Source organism: Cordyceps javanica, chromosome 1 (genome assembly GCF_051103115.1).
Source record: "Cordyceps javanica chromosome 1, complete sequence".
In the NCBI taxonomy this organism is placed as follows: Eukaryota; Fungi; Ascomycota; class Sordariomycetes; order Hypocreales; family Cordycipitaceae; genus Cordyceps; species Cordyceps javanica.
In genome coordinates this window covers 7,843,367-7,866,817 of record NC_139295.1, presented here as the reverse complement: position 1 = coordinate 7,866,817, position 23,451 = coordinate 7,843,367, and the positions used below count along the sequence as shown (strand labels likewise).

At 52.7% G+C, this 23,451-nt stretch overlaps 7 protein-coding genes across 7 annotated transcripts; 4 read left to right on the top strand and 3 right to left on the bottom strand.

The window, feature by feature from the left end:
- Positions 1–113: 113 nt before the first annotated feature.
- On the top strand, positions 114–1,457 carry V2A60_002396 (uncharacterized protein; the record flags this gene model as incomplete). Its single annotated transcript, XM_083253747.1, has 1 exon — positions 114–1,457. The coding sequence occupies one exon, from the start codon at positions 114–116 to the stop codon at positions 1,455–1,457; it is 1,344 nt and encodes a 447-aa protein (XP_083109873.1).
- Positions 1,458–2,770: 1,313 nt separating this feature from the next.
- Positions 2,771–3,737, top strand: V2A60_002395 (uncharacterized protein; the record flags this gene model as incomplete). Its single annotated transcript, XM_083253746.1, has 4 exons — positions 2,771–3,136; positions 3,189–3,279; positions 3,382–3,560; positions 3,612–3,737. 4 exons carry the CDS (start codon positions 2,771–2,773, stop codon positions 3,735–3,737), a joined length of 762 nt encoding a protein of 253 aa, XP_083109872.1.
- A 237-nt stretch (positions 3,738–3,974) lies between these two features.
- Positions 3,975–4,367, top strand: V2A60_002394 (uncharacterized protein; the record flags this gene model as incomplete). The annotated part of the gene is made up of 1 exon (XM_083253745.1): positions 3,975–4,367. The coding sequence occupies one exon, from the start codon at positions 3,975–3,977 to the stop codon at positions 4,365–4,367; it is 393 nt and encodes a 130-aa protein (XP_083109871.1).
- A 5,751-nt stretch (positions 4,368–10,118) lies between these two features.
- Positions 10,119–10,817, bottom strand: V2A60_002393 (uncharacterized protein; the record flags this gene model as incomplete). The annotated part of the gene is made up of 1 exon (XM_083253744.1): positions 10,119–10,817. One exon carries the CDS (start codon positions 10,815–10,817, stop codon positions 10,119–10,121), a length of 699 nt encoding a protein of 232 aa, XP_083109870.1.
- Positions 10,818–12,240: 1,423 nt separating this feature from the next.
- Positions 12,241–13,585, bottom strand: V2A60_002392 (sterol methyltransferase; the record flags this gene model as incomplete). Its single annotated transcript, XM_083253743.1, has 4 exons — positions 12,241–12,813; positions 12,870–13,191; positions 13,240–13,274; positions 13,379–13,585. The coding sequence occupies 4 exons, from the start codon at positions 13,583–13,585 to the stop codon at positions 12,241–12,243; spliced, it is 1,137 nt and encodes a 378-aa protein (XP_083109869.1).
- A 2,468-nt stretch (positions 13,586–16,053) lies between these two features.
- V2A60_002391 (uncharacterized protein) lies at positions 16,054–18,848 on the bottom strand (the record flags this gene model as incomplete). The annotated part of the gene is made up of 6 exons (XM_083253742.1): positions 16,054–16,889; positions 18,032–18,069; positions 18,119–18,211; positions 18,258–18,526; positions 18,584–18,742; positions 18,807–18,848. 6 exons carry the CDS (start codon positions 18,846–18,848, stop codon positions 16,054–16,056), a joined length of 1,437 nt encoding a protein of 478 aa, XP_083109868.1.
- A 968-nt stretch (positions 18,849–19,816) lies between these two features.
- On the top strand, positions 19,817–20,956 carry V2A60_002390 (uncharacterized protein; the record flags this gene model as incomplete). The annotated part of the gene is made up of 2 exons (XM_083253741.1): positions 19,817–20,321; positions 20,424–20,956. 2 exons carry the CDS (start codon positions 19,817–19,819, stop codon positions 20,954–20,956), a joined length of 1,038 nt encoding a protein of 345 aa, XP_083109867.1.
- Between the last annotated feature and the right edge of the window lie 2,495 nt (positions 20,957–23,451).

Here is a 23,451-nt window from a genome sequence, read left to right as displayed (position 1 = left end):
TGCCGCCAGAAAACGGCTTCTCCGCCAAGCATGATATGACTTGAAAATAAAGTGACGGCTCAGTCTCCTGGTTTGAGGTCCGCAACATTGATCGTGCAGGTGTCGTGTCGAGAATGCCGCCCCGTCCTGCCGGTGAGCGCATCGACAGCGCGCGATGCGCCTCGCGCTATACACTCTACTCCAAGTACATCTCCCTGCTGGAGAGCAACCGGCAAGCAGCGCAGGCGAGCGCTGTACGCGTCGAGGCCATCGAAGAGTTTGACGAAGCGGACCGGACAGACTACAAGCTCTTCCGGAGGTTCGTGCATGACCAACTGGCCGTCTGTCGGGAGCAGCGCGACGACGCAGCCACCGACGAGCTCCACTGCACCTTCATCGGCAAGCTTCGCCGCATATTCGGACACAGGCACTGGAAGACGGTCACGGCGATGCACGACTACGGGCAGCTGCTGTGTGACGAGCAGCGCTACGAGGAGGCCGAGGCGCTGTACGAGACCCTCGTCCACGAGGTGGACCAGGACCGCGACCCGGACTCTGTGGCGGTGCTCTGCATCTTCAATGCGCTCGGCACGGTCTACGCGAAGTTGCGGAAGCTGAGGGAGGCGGAGGCCATCCTCGTTCGCGCCCTGATCGGCTTCCAAGGACTGAGCGGGGAGAGGGACACGAGGACGCTGACCGCCGCGTTCAACCTCGCCGGCGTGTACCAGGACCGGGGAAAGCTCTCCCACGCGCTGCGCATGTACAACGCGGCCGCCTACGGCTTCAAGAAGACGATAGGCACCCCGCACAGGGTAACGATCAGGGCCTTCACGCAGCTCGCGGCTCTCTGCTCTGCTCGTCGTGCCCTGCGGGCGGCGGAGAAGGCGTACACGCTCGCCCTGCAGGGGCTGGAAAAGACCGCGAAGCAAGATTCCATCGATGGCCTCTTCCTCAAACTCGATCTGGGCATTTTGCACCGGGACGCGGGGAGACTAGAGGACGCCGAGGCGCTCGTCGGAGACGCCTGGCGCGGGTTCCGAAAGGCCCACGCCGGCTACGCGCCGGGCGCACTCACTTGCTTGAGCACGGTGTACGCGCGCCAAGGCCGGATCGCGGAAGCAGAGACGAGCTTCGCGGACGCCGCGAGAGAATTCGCTGCATGCGAAGAGGAGTATTCGGCCATGTCGTTCGCTGCCTACTTCGGCCTCGGCAATCTCCTCCGCGGGCAGCGCCGGCTGGCGGAGGCGGAAGCGATGTACCGGCAGGCGTGGGACGGCGCGCGGTCGGTCGCAGGGCCGCGGCACGCCGCGTCGTGCACGATCGCCGACGCTTTGAGCTCCTTGTGCGAGGAGCAGGGCAGGTATGAGGAGGCCGAGGAGATCTACAGCCAGAGCCTCGCGCCAGGCGAGCCGTGTCTTCATCAGTGGACGAGCTTCGTCCTGCGTGTCAACTTTCACAAGATGGCAGGCTACGTTTGAGACCCATAGCTTATGCTCTAGAGTAATGGATACTGTTTGCTTTCCAGAGACTGGTAATTTTCTGAATTTCGATGTCATGTGTGGACTGTGAAGCTGGGACTCATTTTGCTATCTCGAATGCACGATCAGCACGAATGCCAAGACGGAAACAGGTCCGGACACGAAATCGCTTGCGGTCAATTACTTCGGCGTAGAACAATATCCGTCTTTGTGATGGCGTGGTATTATAGCGGCACGGTGTATCTACGACCGGGTTTCATGCGCATGCTTCTTCGGATCAGTCCGTCGGCTCGTCGCCCTTCACGCCTCGAGTATCTGACAGGGTCTGCCCTTCTGGCTGGACAAAGACAAAGCCAAAGGTTTGCAACGTTAACGCCTCTAAAGTCGTTGCAAGTACAGCACAGAGTCTGTCAATTGATAGATCGTACACAATAGTTCGCCGAGCCTGCATTCGTATAACAGCCGCTCGCGGGAGGAGAAGCTGCATAGAGGTCGAGATCTGAGACCGAAGCACCAGCCCACCACCAAAGATAAATCGGCATGTCTTTGAGACCGGAATCGACCTTCCGACTGCCGCGGACAGGCGCTGTATTGGCCAAGGCTCGGGTCGATCGTACACGGAACGAACTATAAGCAGCACCGCCATGTCGAGACCGGCCTCGACAACAGCAGGCTATCGGCTTGGCTATTTCATATTGAGAGACACGCACAGAACTCGAAGCAATAGTCAATACGACAACACGGTGACCTGGAACGATAAGCAGCCTTCTGCACGATCCTTGTCCGATACGAGTGGCTGAAGCTCGCGAGCACTGGTGGCTGCGAGGCTACGTATAACCTAGACCAGCGCCAGTCACATGCATATCATTGCGGAGCAACTTTTGTCTGATCGCTAGCACTGTTTGATGGATACTTATGGTACGAATCACGATAGGGGCCGGCCGAAAGCAGCGTGCCTGCGTCGGTGATCGAGATTCGGGGCCTTGTGGGAGGAGTAGAAAATAGGCTCCCCGCGACCCTGGCTACGTGTACATTCTTAGGCGATCGAGCGAACAGGGATGGAAGCGGAAAAGAGTGCATTGTGGCCTTTCGATTTCACTCTTCACATATGGCAGTCTAGGTAGGTGTGCCGTCCGGTGCGGCCGTTTCTGGCAGCTGGGTGTTAAAAGGACAGAGGCTGGATGTACACGCAGACATACGTGGCGAAGAACGGAGGTGGCTTTCTGCATTTTGCCTGGCCATAAAAGGATTCGCACTTCAATCCCCTTCATGTATAAGTTGCTCGACCAGGCTCCGCTGTTGCTGCAGACGTGATGGAACGAAAGCCGTCGAAGCTGCCGCTCCGGCCAGCCGCTGTCCGCATTGCGTTGCACCTTGATCGGCATCCTACCATCGACTACCTTCCTCTAAACAGCCAGCAGAGAGAACCCGCGACCGGCTCATGGACGGGCATGCACAGAAACCATGAGAAGCGACAACTCGTCGACATCCAACAAGTGAAAAATGATAGCCTCCTCGACCTGAATTCTCTGTCCGCCATCTCCAATCCCTACGTTGCCCATCCTATCGCCGTGTACTACTACCACAAGAGAGCTTTTTTTGTACAGGAACACGTAGCGCTTAGCGTGCTCGAGCTGGCACCCCTCTGCGAGCACCAGATTGCGTACATTTTTACCCAGGTAAGAGACCCCCGCGTCGGGTGTCCGCGTCATCTCGCGCTTACCACGACAGGTTCTGTCTGGGCTGCAATATCTCCTGGTACTCGGCATCGGTTTCCAGGTCACGCAGGTTCGAACGACTGTCACTGGCGACATCAAAATGGGTAAGAGATGCAGGTCCAGGCGTAGACCACCGCGGAGTGACGGCTGCCCCGCCGTTCAGGGTCTACAGGCGGCAAGTGTACGTCCTGCTAACACCGTACTAGTCCTTGACTGGAGCTACGAGCCAAATATATCGCCTGTCTTCAGGCTCGCAGGCACCTCATACCTTGCGGACTTTTTACGAAACATGTTCGGAGAGCTACGCGGTGGGTGCCGGAACTGGTCCGCGGAAGCGTGCGACTTTGTCACCATACTCGAGGCCGGCTACCTGCCAGCCTCTACGGTCAGCGCGCTTCTCATTGGTCGAAATTGGCGCCATGCTAACAGCGTGCAGCATCCCTTTCTGTCCCGGACCTTGTCTATCCGTTCGGTAGCCTGGTTTGTGATGCAGCGAAAGCTGGCGGCCTTGCCACCTCGTCAAACTGACCTGCGGGGGAGCTGTCTGGACCGAAATTCCTGAGCTCAGCGGAAACGGCTGAGGAGACTCTGTCAAGGAAACATGAAGCTGTATGATCTGCCCTTCATGACCAAGTGTTTGAGCACCGCTGACGAATACCCGGTCGCTCGGCGGGCTCCACCACGGCTCAAAGCACCATCAAGAATGGACAGGAATTGCTGTGCTGTCGGGCCCTCGGGCAGTGGCGAGTCGATCGTTGCGTCGGTGCTTCTGGGATTCTCTTGACCTTCTTCCGGCGCGATGCTCGTTGACGGCGTCGACATGAAAAACTTGCAGTATAATGCTTCGCGACGGAGAATCGGCATGGTGTCGCAGGAACCAGTTTTATTCTCAACTCCCATCGCTGAGGGCATCGCATACGGCAGAGCAGGCACCTCAATCGAAGATACCCATACTGCCGCCAATAAAGTGAACTGTACTTTTGATGAGAGCTTTCCGGAAGGGAAGCAGACGCAGGTTGGTAGCCGCGGTACTCAACACTCTCGCGGACAAAAACAGCGCATTGCCTTCGCCAGAGCGCTGCTCGAAGATCCTGGCATCTCGCTTCTCGGTGAAGCAACTTCGGTCGAGAAACAATTTCCATCGCACGTCGCCTTGTCAACCATCCGCACATCAGACAGGATGATCGTCTAGCAGCCATGGAGACGTGGCAGAGATCGGAAGATACGCGCAGCCAAGTCGTCGTCGGGCATTCGCGTCCGTGCGGCCCTAGTCTACGGGGCAAGGCTCAACGTTTAGGGCTGAAGAGTAGCATTCGCGCGACGGTCATTCACGAGGACCCAACGCACGGTGTATGGCACGTTGCGAAGCATTGTCCGCGAGGCCTGGTTTTCCCAGACATCAATGGGCTCGTAGGTGTCCAGAGACTACGACGCGGACACACCGCTGATCATGCCACGGCTTGAGGAACACGACTGAACCGGGCGAGCCCCCGCCATCTGGACGACGATCCAGTCATGGTTGATTGATGATCCAGATGCAACTTGAAGAAACGGGCTGTCAGATGCACCGGAGATTGCTTCGATGGATTGCAAAAGCTGGATGGGAGAACATCGTCGAACCATCCGACGAGCCGTCGCCGGCACGCATACCAGACGCCGACCGACGTGGCCTAGCGTGTCTCGAATCACGGCAGAATCCTAGCACAACATCTATCCGAATGAAGAAAGGCCTCAAATTCGGCCTACTCTATGCGCACAGCGACAAAAATCTGCGTTTTGCATGAAGCGCAAGCCCTGACTATGTAGCACATGCATCGTCCGCTGCAAGCTTGCTGGGGTGGCTCTCCCGACATTTCCTCTCAGAGCCACACGGCTGCACCGCCACGGTTGGGCGCTAGACGCCTCCGAGATGAGTGACCAGCGGGCGCAAACGAGTGCACACTAACACGTAGTAGGGCCGCCGCGACTGGTGGCTGGGCAGAAAAGCGAAGAGAAAAAAGTATGTGGACCCGCTTCGCATAGGGGCTCGTCCGCATCATCACGGTTGGCAAGCCGTCGTCGCACCGGTGGCCTGAGTTGTGCCCGCCGACGACCGGTGCGAGCTGGGATGATGCCCCGTCACCCCGCCTCGGCCCTTCTCTGCGAGACCCGTACCCGAGAGTAGAGGCTGAGGCAACGGACTCATCCGGAGCCAGGAGCTCGTGATCCTTTTGTAGAGGACGGACGAAATCATTTAACCCCCCCGCGCTGGCCATTCATGGTTCTCGGTTCCTTCTTTCGTTACGGGAGGGCGTTTTTCACCCTCCTGTCAACCTTAGATGAGTGATCCGCCGGGTCGCTTTCGGTTCCTTGAATTGAGTCGTCTCCTCTGCAAGCCAGCCTCGTCTGCTTGTGGTTCAGTCTTTGAGGTTTTTGGCTCCGCCGGATCTACTCAACTACTGGGTGAGTCTAGCTTCGGCTGCTCACACAGACTGCTATTTTTGGCATCTCGCCCCTGCTCGTTAGCCGCTTGCGCGTAGTAGCTGTCCGAGAGTTGTGGCTTCATTGGACCTACCCGGCTGGTCCTGCTGGCCTGCAACGTCTGCTCTTTTTTTTTTTTTTTTTTTTTGAAGTATGAGGATTGTGTTATTAATATGGCTTCTTTGGACATACTCGTCTGTTTCTTGGGCCTTTTTTTCTCCCTCACGGGGTGATCGGATGCATTGCCGGGCGTCGTTGTGGTTTTTTTTGTTGGCGTTGTCTGCTGCTTAGAAACGCAGAAGCCGGTTTTTTTTCTTTCTCTTTTCATTTTCAATGAAAACATCTCTTGTCGCGGCCTTCTCTTTGGTCTGATCGTGATGATCTTGTCCTTGCCGCTGTCCACGTCCATTGGTCCATATCTAGACAGAGCTGCACAATAGTAAAGGCAGAATGAATTAGACTAAGACAGGCTCAACAGGACGCACTGTAGCGGTTTGCATGTTTCCATTACGTAAACATGGAATTGGGTGTCGCGGGTGAATTAGTGCGTTTTAGTAGCAAGGTCGGGAAGACGACCGCTAAATTTGGCAGCCGTCCCCTAAATGTGCTCTGTACGTACGCACCCGCCACACCCACCCCGGTTTTTATGGTATCTTATGTAGCGTTGAACGTGCCCTGAAGATTCACGCAAGCAACGTTTCCTTTGAAGCCTCGCTTCGGATGTGTCACTAAACTACCGCCGTATTTTTTCATTCAAGATTTATTACGCCTGGTGGCCTCCGGCCGATAGGCTCACTATCCATGCTTAGGTACATGTTTGCTTTTTCCGTGACGTTTCTTTCGCTTCTGTTCTGTCGACCTCTTGGTCGCCTTGTTTTGTCTTTCGCCTCCACCCCACCGCATCCACTTTGTTTATCATCGATGACTAGCTCGAGGGCTATTCCCCAAGTGTTCGGAGTCCTATCTACAGCGTCCAAAGCGTCGTGAGTCGGTTTCATCGTGGCTGCGGTTTCGTAGTATGTCGAAAGCCTATCCCGGCCATTCGTTTGTCAATCGTCGAAGCGTCCGTCCTGTGGCAAGTGTAGACTGTATCCTTGCTCGAACTGCTCCCAGATTTGGTTTCCAGTCCGGCCCGTCTGCTGTTGATTTGCCTCCCAATCGGAAGGACAAGTTGCAGGGGTTTCTTGCTCACTAACTCTGACCACCGCCCCTGTCGTTCGTGCGAACGCCTGGTGCAGGGAGTTCCACCTTGGCATGAGCAGTGTCTTTCTCCTCCTCATGCCCATGAGCGTTTTTGTGCTGCCCACCCCCACCGTACGCTGCGAGCGCCTTCTGCGGGGGCTTCCAACTCTTGCCATGAGCAGTGTCTTTCTACTCCCATGCGAACGCCTGGCGCATGGGTATTCCACACGTGACTCGAGCAGTGCCTTTCTGCCGCCCACGCCTGGCGAACCAACATGAGCATCCTTGTGCTGCCCACCCCCGCCGTGTGCTACAAACGCCTGGCGCAGGGGTACTCCCTTGGCATAAGCAGTGTCTTTCTACTCCTCATGCCCGCCGCTTGACTGACATGAACAGCGCCATTCTGCTGCCCACCCCCGCCGTGTGCTACGAAGGCCTGGCGCAGGGGTGTTCCACTCGTGGCATGCTGAACTGACATGAGTTGCTTTGTGCTGCTCACCCCGCGCCCTGGCAGGGGTGTTCCAACTCTTGCCATGAGCAGTGTCTTTCTGCTTCCCATGCCTGCCGCTGAACTGACATGAGCATCTTTCTGCTGCCCAGCGAACGCGCGCCCGGCGCGGGTCTATCCCACTCTTGGTATGAGCCGTAGCTTTCTACCTGCTGAATCGACATGAGCATCTTTGTGCTGCCACCCCGCCGTATGCTACGAACGCCTGGCGCAGGGGCGTTGACCACGCGGCACGAGCAGTGCCTTTCTGCCGCTCGCGCCTGGCGAACCGACATGAGCATCTTGTGCTGCCCACCCCCGCCGTACGCTGCGGACGTCTACCGCAGGGGTTCTACTTTTGCCATGAGCAGTGACTTTCTGCTCTCTGGTGCGGGCCCCTCCTGCCTACACCCTAGAATCATATAAGGGACAGTCTTTTCTCGACTGTAACCCTAGAGAGCAAAATACAACCCCTCGCCTTGACGCATTTTTGGCTACCCAAGCTATGCAACACCCTGCCGCCGTGAAAAAGTGTGGCCTGGCCTTGGAAAGGAGCATCAGGCGGCTCGGTGAGGGAGGAAACATCCCGGTACTGTTCGCCTGCCAGGATGCATCCTCGCTTTGGCACGTCACGCAGCACCGCCCTGCGGGCATGACTTTCCCCGATCTGAACGCGATGGTAGGTAGGCACGCAGCGGGATAACGCAACAAGTCCATTCCTGACGGTGATGTAGGTTCTCAAGAACGAGGAAGCCGATATCAGAGTCAACCAAGGCGCCTTCAGATATCATGACAAGAAACAGAAAGAATGTGTTCGGAAAAGGGCCCCTTCTATACGGGCGAAGACTTTGCGGCTAGGCCAGGTCGGAGACATCGGCGCGCTTGTCTTGTATCAGAGCCCGTCCACGGGTGCTTGGCACCTCAGCGTGCATTGTCCTGCCGGGATGAGTCTGCCAGATCTAAATGCACTCGTATGTTGCGCCCTGAAATATAGATTCTACTGCTAATGAAGACCTAGGTTGAGCCGCGTCGGGCGAAGGAGATCGAGCTGCCGATTCGGGCTAAGCTGTAAGCGGAACAACATGAATTCGTGGTCCGAGGAAAACCATAGGATGATGGCCAACGGTGTCTCATATTAGCCCCGGATATATAAATACGATGTGAATACAGTTGGTCTTCCGCGGGTCGGTTCTTTTGTTGTATACTTGTGAGCAAATCGCGCTCAAATCGGGGGCAAGTGACAGGAAGGCTGTGATATCGGGCGGACGACGGGTACGGCACAAGTCCGCATTCACAGAACTAGAGTGGATCCGCATCCTTGATGTCAGACGGATCGTAAGTAGATTCGACGACTGTTCGGGCACGAGAGCGTTTTCAGATGGTATGATTGGGGCGACGAGGGCGGAGGCCATCTCGCTACTCCTAATTGAGACGCGGGTGCCTTTCAATGCAGGCTTACAGTTCTCCGAGTAGGCCTGGCCGGGATCGATGTAATGCAGGGGAGCTTGCTGAGGAGAGCGTCGCGGAAAGTGCCAGAGATAAACTGGAAAGCAAAGTGGTTCGGGACGCAAGCCTGATGTCATAGGTCTGCCGTTGTCTCAGCGGACAGTAATTTGTTTGTTTGCGTATTCAGTGGCTAGCGGCCATGGGCTGCTTAGGGCTCCAGCGGGGCACGGAACATCTAGCTAGGTAGGTACCACAGCCGTGAAACCTCACATCACTGGATCTGCCACGACTACAATGGTCGACATGGAAAACAAGGAAAACGAGGAAATCCGTTGAGAAAAACACGAGCTGATTAACAGAAACTGGCTACTAAGAGCTGAAATTTTGTCTCATGAATTAAAAGTCCCTAAGGATAGAGCGTGCCTATCCCCGTCCGTCAATCCTCAAAAACCGTCGTGAAGGCCTTGATCCTGAGGGCCCTGGTACGCATGTTGTTTAAGCCAAAAATCCGCAGAAGGCGCATATTATCAGAGTCCAAATTTCTTCAGATTAGCTGTTGGGTGACGCTTCGTGCAGTGTCGCCGGAAGTTATCCTTTCTGAACACTGCTTTGTCGTACTTGGCACAGCCTCGAACGGTACAAACACAGTAGGTTCTGCCGCACTCATGCACAGTTTCAACATGACGCTTGAGACCGCTGCTGCTGGAAGAGTTTATACCGCAAACTTGAAAACAATGGCGAGCTGATCTATCGTTCTGCGCGTTGGCTGTAGTTTCAACTGTGGTTTCGTTCAACTGTGGTTTCGTTCAACTGTTGCTGAGTTTCGTCCCAAGGGCGTGAAATTTTTGTCACGGGTCGGATAGACATGCATCTCGTGTAGACAACCGGCCGAGGTTCTTGAAGCCTGTCCTGCGTTTCTTTCTGGAGCAGGCATTATCGGGTCGATATCTCCCTTGCGGAGAGAATGAACATCCTCCTGAAACGATCAATAATTCCCGTGCATCCCCTAGACACAATACCGGCGCCCATGGCTGCCACGTGCTCTCAATGCCCACTTCCCCTGCTTCGCGCTGCTCTCGCATAGAAACGACCTCCGTCACTCAACATAACAACCCACTGCCGAGTACAGGTTGCGGACGCTCGTCGCGTAGGCAGCTGAGTTTATTGTAGGTATCTCAGACAGGAAAAATAGCTTCAAAAGAGCAGACATGTCCTCTTACGCGGGCTTTGATCTGCAGCTCGGGCAAATTCGGCTACCCGCGTCGGTACTTCCCGCCAGCTAATGAAGGTATCGGGCTGCCTCTCTGCACATCCTGCGCTCACGCGTTGTCCTACAAGCTGGCAGCGCTTCGCGGAGTGGCCCCTCTGTCAAAGCCCTGACACCAGACGCTGCTTCGTTCTGCGTTGTGAGCGCTGTGACTTTGGTTGTATGGCGTTCTGGACAACTAGCTTGCGTCTCTTGGCTGGTCCTTTCGTTCGGTGTCTTGCTCGCTGGTCCCGGTACTCCGTCAGTAACTCCGGGGCAATATCATTGATGATCGACAGTAGCTCCATTGACAGATTCTTCTGCGAATCATCGAAGCCTGTCCATTGCATAAGGGCCTTCCCACGCCATATTTTAATGACCTTGAATGGCTCGTACAATTCGTTCTCAGGCTCAGGTCGATCGATGGTCTCCCATAGCTGCAGAAGGTCTTTGGAGCTTTCGCGGTGAACATCTCTCTCGCGTATTAATTCAATACCGCTGTCTGACCCGACAGGCTCGAGTTTCAGTAACAGAATGCCGGGTTTATCCCACTCGGAGCCTCTGAACTTCCACGTTCGCTCTTTATACTGAATCGTTTTCCTTGGACTGGATATGTCTGACGAGTTTGTAGGCGCGCCGTTTCCGCTCTCGTCGGCGTTGTTTTGTGATGCGACTTTCTTCGACAGTGTTTGGTCATTCGGGGATGCTGGCCCGTTTGGCGTCGCTGGTTCTTCGGACTGCGTTGCTTGGGTTGGCGATGCTGCTTCGGTCGGCGCTGGCTCCTTCGATGAGAGGTTCAAGATTCGATTCAGCGACACCATCTTGACGCTGAAATGCTCGTTTTTCCAACGGTTTGACTGAGACAATTAAATTTGCACATCTTTGAAGAAAGCCATGTCTCGTGGCGTTGCTTTGCGCAGTGTGAAGTTCACGCCGGAGAAATTTGAAACTGGCGCGTCAATTTCGCGTCGAGAGCCCACCAGAGCAGCGCATCCACTTGCCGTTTGCAGTACCTTTCCCAAGCGCTTGGGCTAGCATCATGACGCTTTTTAAGCCAATTCTGGAAAAGTCTATTCGTCTAGGTCCATCCGATGAGCTCTTTGTGAGAGTTCATGCTATCCTCTTTTCCGGACGCAACAGCGACGAACTCGACGAGACGGTGGCGAAGTTTCTTGGTTTTTTGGGACTGATACAAGATACATCTAGAAAATGAATGTGATATGATGTGCCGTTCTTCTCTTGGCTTTGCCTCAAATGTACTGCATCGTGGGAACGTATTTGCAGCATCGCGCTCGAATGCAGTCCACGATCGCGTGGGTCCTAACGTGGTCGACGTGGCACGGGTACGATGTCTGCAAATCATGCACTGCAAAATGCCTTCTTCCACGCGCAATGCTTTTGGGTTCGAAGACGGCCGACGGCTATGCAACGCACTGGCTCATCTCATCGTGACCCAAGGCTCGCGAGCACGGTGCAGGGGCGGCGCACGGGAACCTCCGGAAAGGAGAGTGCATCATGGGATCAGCCAGCCTCTCGTGTCGCAGATGCTGCAGAATTTCTATGCTCGGTGCAGAATCGTCAGCCGCCATCTCGTACAGCATATCAGCGTCAAGCCAACGACGATGTCTCAAGCAATCTACCGACAATGAGCAAGCAAGCTCGAGGTCGAGTCTTGGTCCTGCGCACGTAATTTCGCATCCCTATTTTTTGAGTCTTTATTTTCCCTATCCTCCCCAATCTATCTTGAAATTACTCTGGTCGCGTATTCAGATTTCCCAGTACCTCTTTCCCCTGATAGTCTACCGTCACTTTGCTTCACCAGGTCTTGTACGTGAGAGATCACCCTGCTCTTCGACTTTATCGACTGTCTTAATTACTCCTCATATTTTCTCACCTCTTTCGACCACACGTTCTGAGTACAAGCCTACTACCACTCGTCCCAGTGCAAAAAGCCGACTCCCTCTAGGTAGCGACGGATGACACTATGAAGCCATAGACTCTTAACAAGCAGTCTATTTACATTATACATACGCCGTCTCCGCGCAACATAAAAATGGTTCTAGACGCTCTTGCTACTATGACGAATTTGAAAGATATGCAATTGAAAAGGTTGGATTGCTTCGAAATGATTACACAAACGATGAATAAAATAGCAACACTATTGACCAGATCGCTTGCCTCCCGGTCCAGTGCTCTTTCTACGCCCACGATGTAGTAACAACACATCGAATTGACACCCTCCCGCTACTCAGGTTTCCTCCCAACCATCAAATACATAGGAGTAAACAAATTCTCTCGCGCACCAGCAACCAAAAAGTCGGCAGCATGGGCGAGACTGTCGGCCGTCTTCTTGGTCCCTGCCGGCGCGAGCCGCAGGGTCTCCATAAGCCCGGCCAGGTTGTGAGCGATGGTGCGTCCCCAGCTGGTCATGCGCACGATTGTGAAGATGTCTCCCACTGACTGGATGTACTTCAGCTCGCCAGACAGAGGCCAGTACCAGGGAGAGTAATCGGGGTACCTTGACAAGTCTTCATGCCGTAGTAGCTCGAAGCCGGCCGCCTTCATGGCGTCTAGCGCCTCGGAGACTTTGCACATGTTCGAGATTCCATCGCCCTGTTCTATTCCGAGGCGGATCTCGCGGTGCCTGAGGTTCTCGTTGTTGTATTCATCCGTCATCAGCCATTCGTATACGCCAAACGTGCCACCAGGCTTGAGGACGCGGAAGATTTCGCTATAAATGCCCTCAAGACTAGGAGCATGTACAGTGGCTTCGATGGCATAGACGGCGTCAAATGTGCTATCTGGAAACGACATTTGCTGCGAGGCACTTGTCAGTCGGACTACAAAAGGGGGGGTGCAGGACTTTTCTTTACCATGAAGTCGCCCTTGACGAAGTGGACCTGATTTGCGAGGCCTTGTCTCGCAGCGTAGCGCGTACCGCGCTGGATTTGATAGTCATTGTTGTTCAGACCAGTAATATCTGCCCCTGTAAACTTGGCAATTTCGAGTGCAGGGCCGCCGACGCCACAGCCGACATCCAGGACTTTCATTCCCTTTTGTATGTTGATGCTGTGAGCCAGGTAATGCTCATGGCGAGCGATGGCTTGGCGGAATGCCTCTCCATAGGCAAAGCGGCAGAAGTGGAAAGATTGGCCCCAGCCATACTCGTAAAGGTCGGTCGCAAGGTTGTAGTAACTGGACAGTCAAATAGATGTTCATTGTCGGAGTGAATAAAAGACTTACTGTCTTGTCAGAGTTGCATACTCGGCGGTTCGCTCCTACATTGTGATCAGTATACCTCTTCATTCTTGGCAAGCAGCATCGCAGAAAGCTCAGAATCACTCCTTCCGCCATGCAAAGTTTTGCTGTCAATAAGACGTACTGCTCGCTGTTTGGCGGTCTCGTCGACGGCCGTCTTATTATCCCAGTGCTTGAAGTACTCGTTCACGGCCAGTTGCTTCGCTTCCCCGCCCTTAGAGAACATGGCAGAGATGCCGCCCTTGGCATCAGCCGAGCTACCATGCATGGCCTTGGTGAAGGCTGCATCACGACTGTGGTCTTCACGTTCGAGGTTGTTGATAGTGGACATGGTCAACGACTGCGGGAAGTGATGAATATGGATAGAAAATACGGCAAAGAAATGCGGAAAGCGCTGTTTTATATCCTCTCATCGAATACCACACGCTGGCTCCTTTCCGCCTGTTTCACCAGACTACGCCATCGGCACCCTCTGCCAATCAATGGATCTCTCAAGGCGTCCAACGAGTGACGGGCGAAATGAAACATGACACTAGAGTGGAGTAGGCGGAAGGATCGTGTCTTTGCTACTCCACTTGATATGCTCGTTGCGAATACGACTACGAATCATCTCTTACAGCGTCAACTCTGTGTCGCAGCCTGATTTGACTAGGCTTCTGGGAACTTGGGAATGCTTTTGGCGTTGGGCATGAAACTGTGGCGTGCGCGCAATAACTCGCATTCTGTTCACTTGATCGATGCCACACAATCAGAGGAAGCGCGAGGTGTATAGCGGGGATAGGTATGAATGATGATGGAGACATGTCGATGCTATGTTTTTTGGAAGCTATGGCTTGCCGACTTCGTACCAGCTACTCGCCTTGGCAGCGCCACTCGCCGCCATCTTTGAGACCGAGGGCGGCTGTACCCGGCAAGTCGATCACAGCACAGTACCCGTGCCAACGATGAAGGAGCTGAGTGTTAACCGCGGCGTGATGAAATGCGAGATCAGCAACGGCGCGAGCCCCACGGGACAAATCAAACATAGAGACGACTTATACACACACGGACGGGCGCAGTCTTCTTTTTTAAAAGGGGAGGGGGTGTTCGGGCTGCTCTAGATTCGAACCTCAAATGCACTCTGGTGTAAATATATATATAGCTATAAGAATGATACCAAGTCGACGGATCGTCAAATGTCCCTCTTACAGCGGCAATATTTCAACTGTTCCTGCATGGGAGGGGATTAGAATATGCCAACCTAACGACCTTCAAAGGTGTGTGTTGGACAAGGAGGAAGCGTACACCCCCTGTGACCTGGAAAGCTGCCAGCAGGGTGCGAGATAATTGCACAATATGCTGAAGATGCGCGGTGAGTGAGAAATGGAGCCGCAAGACCTTAACCTCGGACATTCTGGGCATGGCGAGGCCCTTTGTGTTCCTGACGCTACTTCTCCCCGTTTTGACAATCCTCGTCAGAGAAGGTGTAGACAAAGGTGACGGACCTGCGATGCCCCACCGTCTCGGTTGCAAGGACGACAAATTGCTGCGAAATATTGTGAGGAAAGGGAAAACTACATGTAGCCATGCACGCCACGCGAAGACATTGTTTGCATCGACGGTGGAGGGTACCAATGCACTCGGAGCACCGCGAGGAGATATCTGGAGCTGACTAGTGCTCCTCTATAGGGGATATGAGGAGGATGCTGGTACGTCTGGTACTGGAGACTAAACCTTCAATTGACCAAAAGAGTCATTAGACGTGAGCAAAAGCTATTGTCGCTGCTTCAGCACACGCCACGCAACCATTGGCTGGGACGGCTTGCCTCGGCCCCGGGACGGTATGACCACCGGTCAACAAGGGTGCGACGCTTGGTGAGGCCGCGGTCAAAGCCAGGTGACTCTGCGCTATCTACCGGGCACCCAGACATGTCAAGCACTTCAGTGGAACTAACCCATATCGCCAACAATCTGCTTTGTTGACTTCTTTGTGGCCCTGCGTTCTCTCCAAATTGTTGACTCGACTTTAAGTGCCGAAGGAGAGATGTTCATTTTGTGTAGTTTCACATGTCGGGTTCCCGAAAGCCATAGTTATAAACATTTCTTTCGTAGTTTCTATCATTTACAGGAAAGGCAATGAAATTTGCCTATCATTTCTTAGTCTTATAATCGTGCATTAATGGTAGTACAGAACATCATTATAATTCTTTGGTAGATCATAGTAACACCAATTCGGTTCTATATAGGTTTTTCATATTACACGGAGGACGTTAATTTCTGTTTCTTGAATCTTAGACACCATGCGCTCCCACCAGGGTTGCCTCTCGGCAATAGTTTTAGGTAATTCCATGCTTGGCGCAGGTACTGGGACTTCGTGGTCCTTCCAACTCTGAATACGTTCCAGAGTTTGATGAAGTGACGGCACGCTCTGGCGCAAGAACACGATTAGTAACTAGCATTGAATGGGGCCTCTTTTCGCTCATCAAGTTTAGAACTTACACTGCGCACAGGTGTTTCTAGAACTTGCCGAAACCAAATCTCCGCGACTTGGGTGTGCTCTTTTTCAGTGGCCAATAGTCCAAGAAAGAAGACCGGTAGCAGCGGGGCTTGAGCCGTGAAAACAGGACCTGAGGTTGGCATGATAGAAACACACTTGGCCAAATCGGCTATGTTGGCAACGACTCGGTGGTCGTTTCGCGGTAGTCTAAGAAGATGTCAGCGTGGCTTGAGACAGACGATAGACACAAGATACCTAAAGAGGCGACACTGTAAATAGATCATTCCAGCTAGTCTTCACGTTTCTGCCGTCACCTCCGTCATCTATTTCGCCTCTTTGATGACGTAATTCTCGTCCGTCTGACGAATCCATTCAATCGCTTGAGGTTTGCTGTTAGCAGCCTCCCAGCTATCATATTCACCACTCCATTGATGCATTTTCATAAGATGGTCGTAGAGCGCCTCAGCAGTTACAGGCACAATAGGCGTTTCGGCGTCTTGTAGCATGCGAGTGGAACAGTGAGTCACCTGGCTAAAGATGTGAAGAAGCCGTCTCGAAAAACCGCACCCACCGTGGATTTCATACAGGTCCGCTTCGGATCCATGTAAAAGAAAACCGAATCTGGATGTCTCGGCAGTGGGATTGAAAGTCGCGAGAGGCGAGACGGACATCATCGTCTGAGCCAAAATGACAGCTCCCCCGACGATGACTGACTGAGATGTGCGTAAGGCAGAGACCTGGGTGGCATCCGACTTCTTGCAGTAAAAGCGAGATTCTGGGTCATCCGTGGATTGCAGCACACGCTCTGCCTGTCTGAATCCCGTCAGCCAGCGAGCGGTGTAGCGATCTTGGACTCTCCGTTCCGTGAGAACCACATCTTGCATAGAAAGCAATGACGCTAATGTCATTAGCTCGCTTGATTCGTTGATGCCCAGGTTGCGCTGATCCTGAAGCAGCTTGCTGAGTCGGGCTTCGGCGCTGACAAATCTTTCGTTGACGAGAAGCCGTATAGATTTATTTGGTATATAGTCATCAACGTATATACCAGCGAGGGACTGCATGGCGGCTACAACACTGGGTATACGCTGCGCACTGGCGAAGAGCAACCAGGGGTTTGTCTTGGTCAGCACGCTTCTTCCTGGACACCAATTATGTATGTCTGTAGAGCAAAGGTTAGCACAAACTTGCGATGAATTGCGGCGAAAGCGGAACATGCAAAAATCTAACAGCAATCTGCCCTTGGTATCCATCAAAGTATCAAGTCCATAGTGTGATGAGAAGAGTTGTGGGGTCTCTGGGACGTATCTGGAACAAGACGATTGGAAGCTCCTTTTCCGCAACGAGAGATGTGCGCCGTTCTGCGGCGGTGCCAGGGCGGATGATGCTTTGTAGAACGAGTGAGTACCCGTGGAGGCTGTCTGAGCCTAGACAATGTGAGACTACCAGTACGCCACAGTTCCTGCAAAGACTTGTGTGGGGGGGTCTCCAAGCGAAAACAGGGAAAGGCTCGGCTGATCCAGTAGCGACGAATTACATGCCTAACTCCTGGGCTTGCTATTCAGTCGTATGGGTCCGTCACGAGCAAGATTGAAAGGATTATTGGGATTGATCTATGTTGGCTCTTTCGGAAAACATGCTTCCGAATTTCCGTTGAGATATAAGGAAAGGAACAAAAACGCTGCTTGGTCAATTGCCAGGCGGATTATTCTTTTTGGCGCTCACAGAGTAACTTTTGGAAGTTAGTTGATGCGGCATTACACCCATATCTGAAGACTGACCAGTTGTAGAGAGCAGTCTGTTTGTTTTCCGTTACTTCTTTGCACATCATGGTGGCATGTATCCGAAACACGTTGGGGTCCCAAGCCAGGTCTTGTGCCACCTTAGCTACACGACAGTCGATACTGTCAAGAAAGGGAGCAGCAGGAACATCGAACATCTGGCTTGTAACGTCTTGAAAATGAATCTTTATCATTCTTTCCATCCTCGCGCAGATGTTCACTTCGCATCCCCGTCGTTCTAGCGATTTCGCGCGGTGCTGTTCAAAACTCGGCCACCACTCCAACAACTTTGCTGTTGAAGACAGGGCAAGTTCTCTGTGAATCATAACACCGCCTGGTTTGAGTATTTGGAATAAATACTGGTAGAAAGCAGTATAATCGGAGATGCATCCTTCCAATTCTCGCACGTGAACGAGATCGTACTCGTCTTTTTTTAGGTCCTTTACCCCACTTTCGATATTGTCTAGCATCACGGTCAAGTTTGCGGGATCGTCTTGACGGAACGGAGATGATTCGTATATACCCAGTATCTTCATTCGTGGATATTTTCGAGCCATGGTGCTGCAATCATGTTAGCCGGCACACCCTGGGGAGGGGGGATGTCACTGACATTGCCCATGTGCTATTGCCCGTGCCTAAATCAAGAGCTTTGCCAAAGCGTGGTAAGTTGCGTCCGTCATGCTCGGGGATTGGATACTGATATCTGCAAAAGTTTAGTAGCAATTCATCAAATGGATTTCGACACTAACATAGCCTCGGAAGCCTTTATCCATTTTTCCTCTACGGGCTGAGGCTCGGAACCCCCTACGCTCTCGAATTTTTGACCGAAGAATGTAAACTCCGTCACCTCGGCGGTGGTAGTGCTAATCTGCGATGAAGCATACGCTGAATCAGGGTGAGCGCTTCCTATGTCATGAGTTGTGCATTCCATAGTGCCAAAACTGTCGGCGCCGGCGGCGTAGTTATTGTCGCTGGGGTTGTCATTGTCGCAAGCGTCGCCGTCGAAGACTATCCTGCTCTGCAATTGTGGTATTAGCTTTTCTTGTTTCAGGATGCAAATGCCAAGGTATCGTACCAGCCACCTTTGGACAGCCATATGACTGCCATCACTCTGGCCATCGCCATTGTTATCAGTAATGTTTTCCCTGCCGTGCTGGCCAAGTTCTTCATCGCTAAGGTGGCGAACCCCTCTAGCACGTCGCGCAACGGCGTTGCTGCTACAGGCGTTCGCTTGCTGTCGTTATCAATATTAGCATTGTACGCTTTTGATAAGTTCTCCAAGACCAAATGCATCATACCGTAGACTGTGTAATACAGTGGTCGCTATAGCTTCGCTTCATGTTGGTGATGCTGTTGAGCCGGCGAATTGGCGAAGGGATGGCCTGGCGCGGGTGGCAGTATGGAAGTCAAAAATACAAAAGCAGAACCGAGCGCAATCAGGCTAAGCCAGTTGGTTTTCCATCCGTGCGGAATAGACGAGGGCTGGGCATGCTATGGCGGAATGACAGTGGCCGCGGCGACCACATAGTTAATGAGTGTTGACCTCATCCCTACCAGGCCGTGCGGCAGATCGAGCATCGCGTTGAACCGACGCTAACAAGCCACATTGAGCTGCCCCAGAGGAGGCGGGAACATCCCCGGCCACTAGTTGCACAAATACTGATTAATGACCAGATTCGAACTTGGGGTTCAGCCACCATCAGCTCCCATGCCATGTGGGTGGACCTGCATCTTGTTAGATTGGCCACGGGCTGCACGATGATTTGACGCTAAAATTCGCGGATATCAAAGGACCGGTTAAAGCGATACCCCGCTACGGTGATTGAGGCGTAGGGTAGTAAACATGTTAAATTTACGGTGGTGTGCAATGTCATTGGACGCTAGCGAGTAGAATCCTCGGTTAAAGCGATACCTTGCTACAGTGGTTACATATGACAGAGAGGGCACTCCCCCGCTCCAGACGAAGCTGGAAACAAGCAACAAAAAAAATCATCAGGTCTGGCTTAATAATTTGTTATTCAGACCCTGTCCTAATCTAAATACACTCCCGCGTATCCAACAACATATCCATCACCCCCAGCCCCCTATCAATTGCCCCGCACAGCCCTTTTCTGTCCCCTTTTCTGTCCCCTTTTCTGTCCCCTTTTCTGTCCCCTTTTCTGTCCCCCTTTCTGTCCCCTTTTCTGTCCGTTTCTGTCCCCTTTTCTGTCCCGTTTCTGTCCCCTTTTCTGTCCCCCTTTCTGTCCCTTTTGCGGCGCGCTCGTCTGTCCGATTTTCTGTTCGCTCCCCTGTCTGCCTTCAATAAGTCATGCCTACCAAAAAACGACCTCTAGATGTCGTAAATCAGCTCACCGATGCAGCCAAGCTTAGGGTTTTCTCGGGAACGCCAGTGTCGTTCACTCCCTTCCGCCACAACGATGCCGATGCACTTCGAAATAATAATTCGAACAAATACCGTGATGACAAGTTGCCGCAATTCCTCGACCAAGTTTTCCTTAACTGCGGGCCTGCGATGTACTCCCTCTGTGCCGAGATCGTGCGACCGACATGGCTACGCTCCTGGACAAAGTACGATATTCAAGGACTAGTCCTACAACTGAAGCGTCTTTATCAGGAAAAACCGTTTTGCGATCTGGTGACAAAGGAGCCGAGCAAGGAGCAGGCCTTAGTTGCTGCTGCACCAGTGAGTTCAGGTGCATCTAGATTGCCCGGGATGGAATGCACGGTGCAGTCTACCCCAGACATTGTCAGGACCACAACGGTATTTGATAACGAGAAGCTCCTCTCTGTCACGAAGACGTTTCTTCCACCAGGTAAGCCTCTCCCAAACTAGTGGTAGTGTCTTGATGCTCCATGCTCCTTCTCTGGGATACACCACGATGCTCGACAGGAGCTCTGAATAACCTCGAGTCCAGATGCTGCTTCGTTGATTTCCAGTGTGCTGTGCCGTGTTCCGGAGCTGGCGGTTCATGACATGTGTTCTGCTGTTGCGACGCATCCGAAGAGGTTTGGACCTTCTCTTAGCTTGCTCAAGATCGAGCTATTGAAAGGCAATCTTTCGGACAAGCTGTACGAAGCATTGGAAAACAGCTCCTTCCGCAAACAGGAAGTAAAGAATAGGTGTATTTATCTGACTGGAGCCGCCACCGTACGGTACGCCAGGACTGAGGGTGGAGACTTTCTTCTCCAACTGATCGTTTCACGACGATATGGGGACGCCATTTCACAGGTCCTAGGAGACCCTGCGGCGTCTGTGAAGGAGCACATCGGCGAATTTCTCTTTGCCGGCTTAGTCAACAGCAAATTCTGCGGGCAATTACCCACGCTTCACAAATTTGCGGTGCGCGTAAACACGGGTGTAGCTTCGTTGCCTGATGACTCTGTGGTGGACATCGTATTAAGTTTCGCAACTGGAATGATTCTCGCGGATGAGCATTGGGAGCAGTAATTTTGGGTGAATGGCCAATCAACCGTCTTTCTTAACTAGACGGAAATGAAGTTGTCTAACTACCACCACACTTGTCTCGGGCTCCAACAGAACGCCCTCTTTCGTCTGCGTCGTGTCTACTTTCTTGCCATCGAGAACTAGGTACCCACGCTCACAAGCTTTCCAAGACATCAGACGCGGTTCTCGAGAACGGTTGAATACAAAATAGTCTATCTCCTCGTAGTTTCCATCCTCCGTTTCTTCTGCGCCCTCCTGTTGCCATTGGTGTCAGCTAAAAGCAAGTCCTATTCTGTTGTTGGCCGATCATACCTCAGGCATCGGAGTATAGAGACAGAAGATCCAACAGCAAAAGTGAAGTTGTTGTTTTTGAAAGCTAATTTTGACAGCACAAGTGCTACTCGGTCGTAATGATACGCATTTGTAAACATTGCCGCCGGCCGACAGGTAAGCAGGTACTTTCATGTGGCGGGGCAGTGAGGGGTCCGAAATCCGGCCACGTGAGCATGCACGTGCTTACAATGGAGGCCTGACAATGCTCGATAAGCCCATTGCAGAGACACGAAATGTTTCTTAGAGTGAAGTCTTGCTCGAAGAAGCAACATCGTCAATAATGCCATAGCTACGAGCTACATGGCATTGGCTTATAATAGCTGCCAAAAAAGGCAACAGCAAGCCTCCAGCCTATTTTGCTGCACCAGCACCGATTCGGCATACTGACTCAGGTGCAAAGGGTGTACCTGTAGAACTACGCCCGTATGCCAGGATCTTCAGTGGGTGAAGGAGCGAGTGTGTTGGGTGTTTTTGGCCCATCGGCTGCTTAGGTCCGACCTGAGAGAGGGCGAGCTGGGAGAGTAGTGGGGCTGCCGTACACCAGGACCATCAGCTGCGAGCAGAAGCCATCGTTGCTGGACCAGCACACGCCACGCAACCGCTGGCCGGGACGGCTTGCTTCAATCCGGGATAGTATTTGCCCGATAGTCATTGCCAGCAAGGATACGGAAAGTGAGAGAAGCCAAGGTCGGATGTGCCTGCGCCCTCCAGCAGTGCTGCTCAGTGCTGGGAGTCAAATACTCGTCGAGCACTCCTGCGGACGTAGCCTGCTATCATCCCCTCCATGATTCTACCATTCGTTACAAGGCGTCCCTGGCTGGCTAGTGTTGATATCCTCCAGACTATTCGACGCACATCGAGTTTTTCACCTGTCGATGCTGCAAAACTCGCACCCGGCCGCAGTAGAAATATATGCATCCAATGCATTCATTGTACGTGCACAGCATTATTCAGCTGTACAAAGTGAGTGGTAGAATCTATGCCTTTTGTCTCAGTGCTGTATAAACCTTAGCATCGTTCACGTCATGCGCAAAATGCCCAGCAGCAATATTAATACGTCCACAGAGAGTATATATTTTCCATTCTAGCTATTCTCACTAATTGTCGCTTCAGCCTCATCGAACGGAGTTGTCAAAAGGGTATTTAGAAATGTCGACCCTAGTTGAAACCTTTGGACATGGAACCATATGTAGCTATCTTCAGGTAGTGTTATGTGTCCCAAAAACACCAGGGCGTAGTTTCTGGGCCAAACTAAAGTCCAGTCAACACCTCGCGCCGAAACCGAAATTTTCCTAGCCCTCGTGAAGTATGGAACCGCCAAGCAACAGACTCCCTGTCTCCCTGCTGTATAATTTGAGCCTTTATTCGTGAGCCTACGCAAGAGTGGCTCCGAGGCTGCATGTCGCAAATCATCACCGGACAGACTGAGAGTTCCTTCGCAATTTGAAGTGATCGAACGCTCCCATCAGGTCAGCTCCTGTCGAGATTCGGCTATCAAAATACTTACCACATATGCAACAATTTCTGCCATGAAGTCACCGCAAACGGGATAATTGCTTTGTTCTAAGATGCTCCCTGCGGAGGGTTTCGCTTCCACAATTTCGGCTCTTGCGTCATCATGCTTCCTCTTCAATCGCTTTTGCTGGTCCGTGAGTCGGCCCTCATCGGCCTCGGGCGCCGGGTAGAGCTTGAACAGGCCGTACAGTGGCTTATCGTCGACCTTTTCCCCTCCACCAGATGACTTAGGCGGCCGCAGGGCTTTTTCGACAGTTGCTCCGCTATTCGGCTAGTCAGTCGCGTCATTGAGGAAACGGTTACGGGGAGCTCACGTCAACTTTCGACACAGGGTAGGTACTAAGTAGACCGGGCTCAGCTGTTCATATTCCTGACAATTGACTGGTCCTCCATTTCGAATGCTCTTTATGTACGCAAAATCGTCATCCGTGAACAGCCCTTTTGCGTTGGGGTTTTCAATAGGTTCCTTAGCAAAGCAACAAGGGCGGAACGGGCGATACTCACTGTGAAGGTAGATTGCGTATGCACAGTTTCCGGCAGTCATTTCCAATTCTGCCATGGCTCGAAAACTGCGTCGATTCTCTGATCTCCACCGCTGGATGGTACTGTTCTCTACCCCTGGCAGAAATTTCTCCAAATACTTATTACCC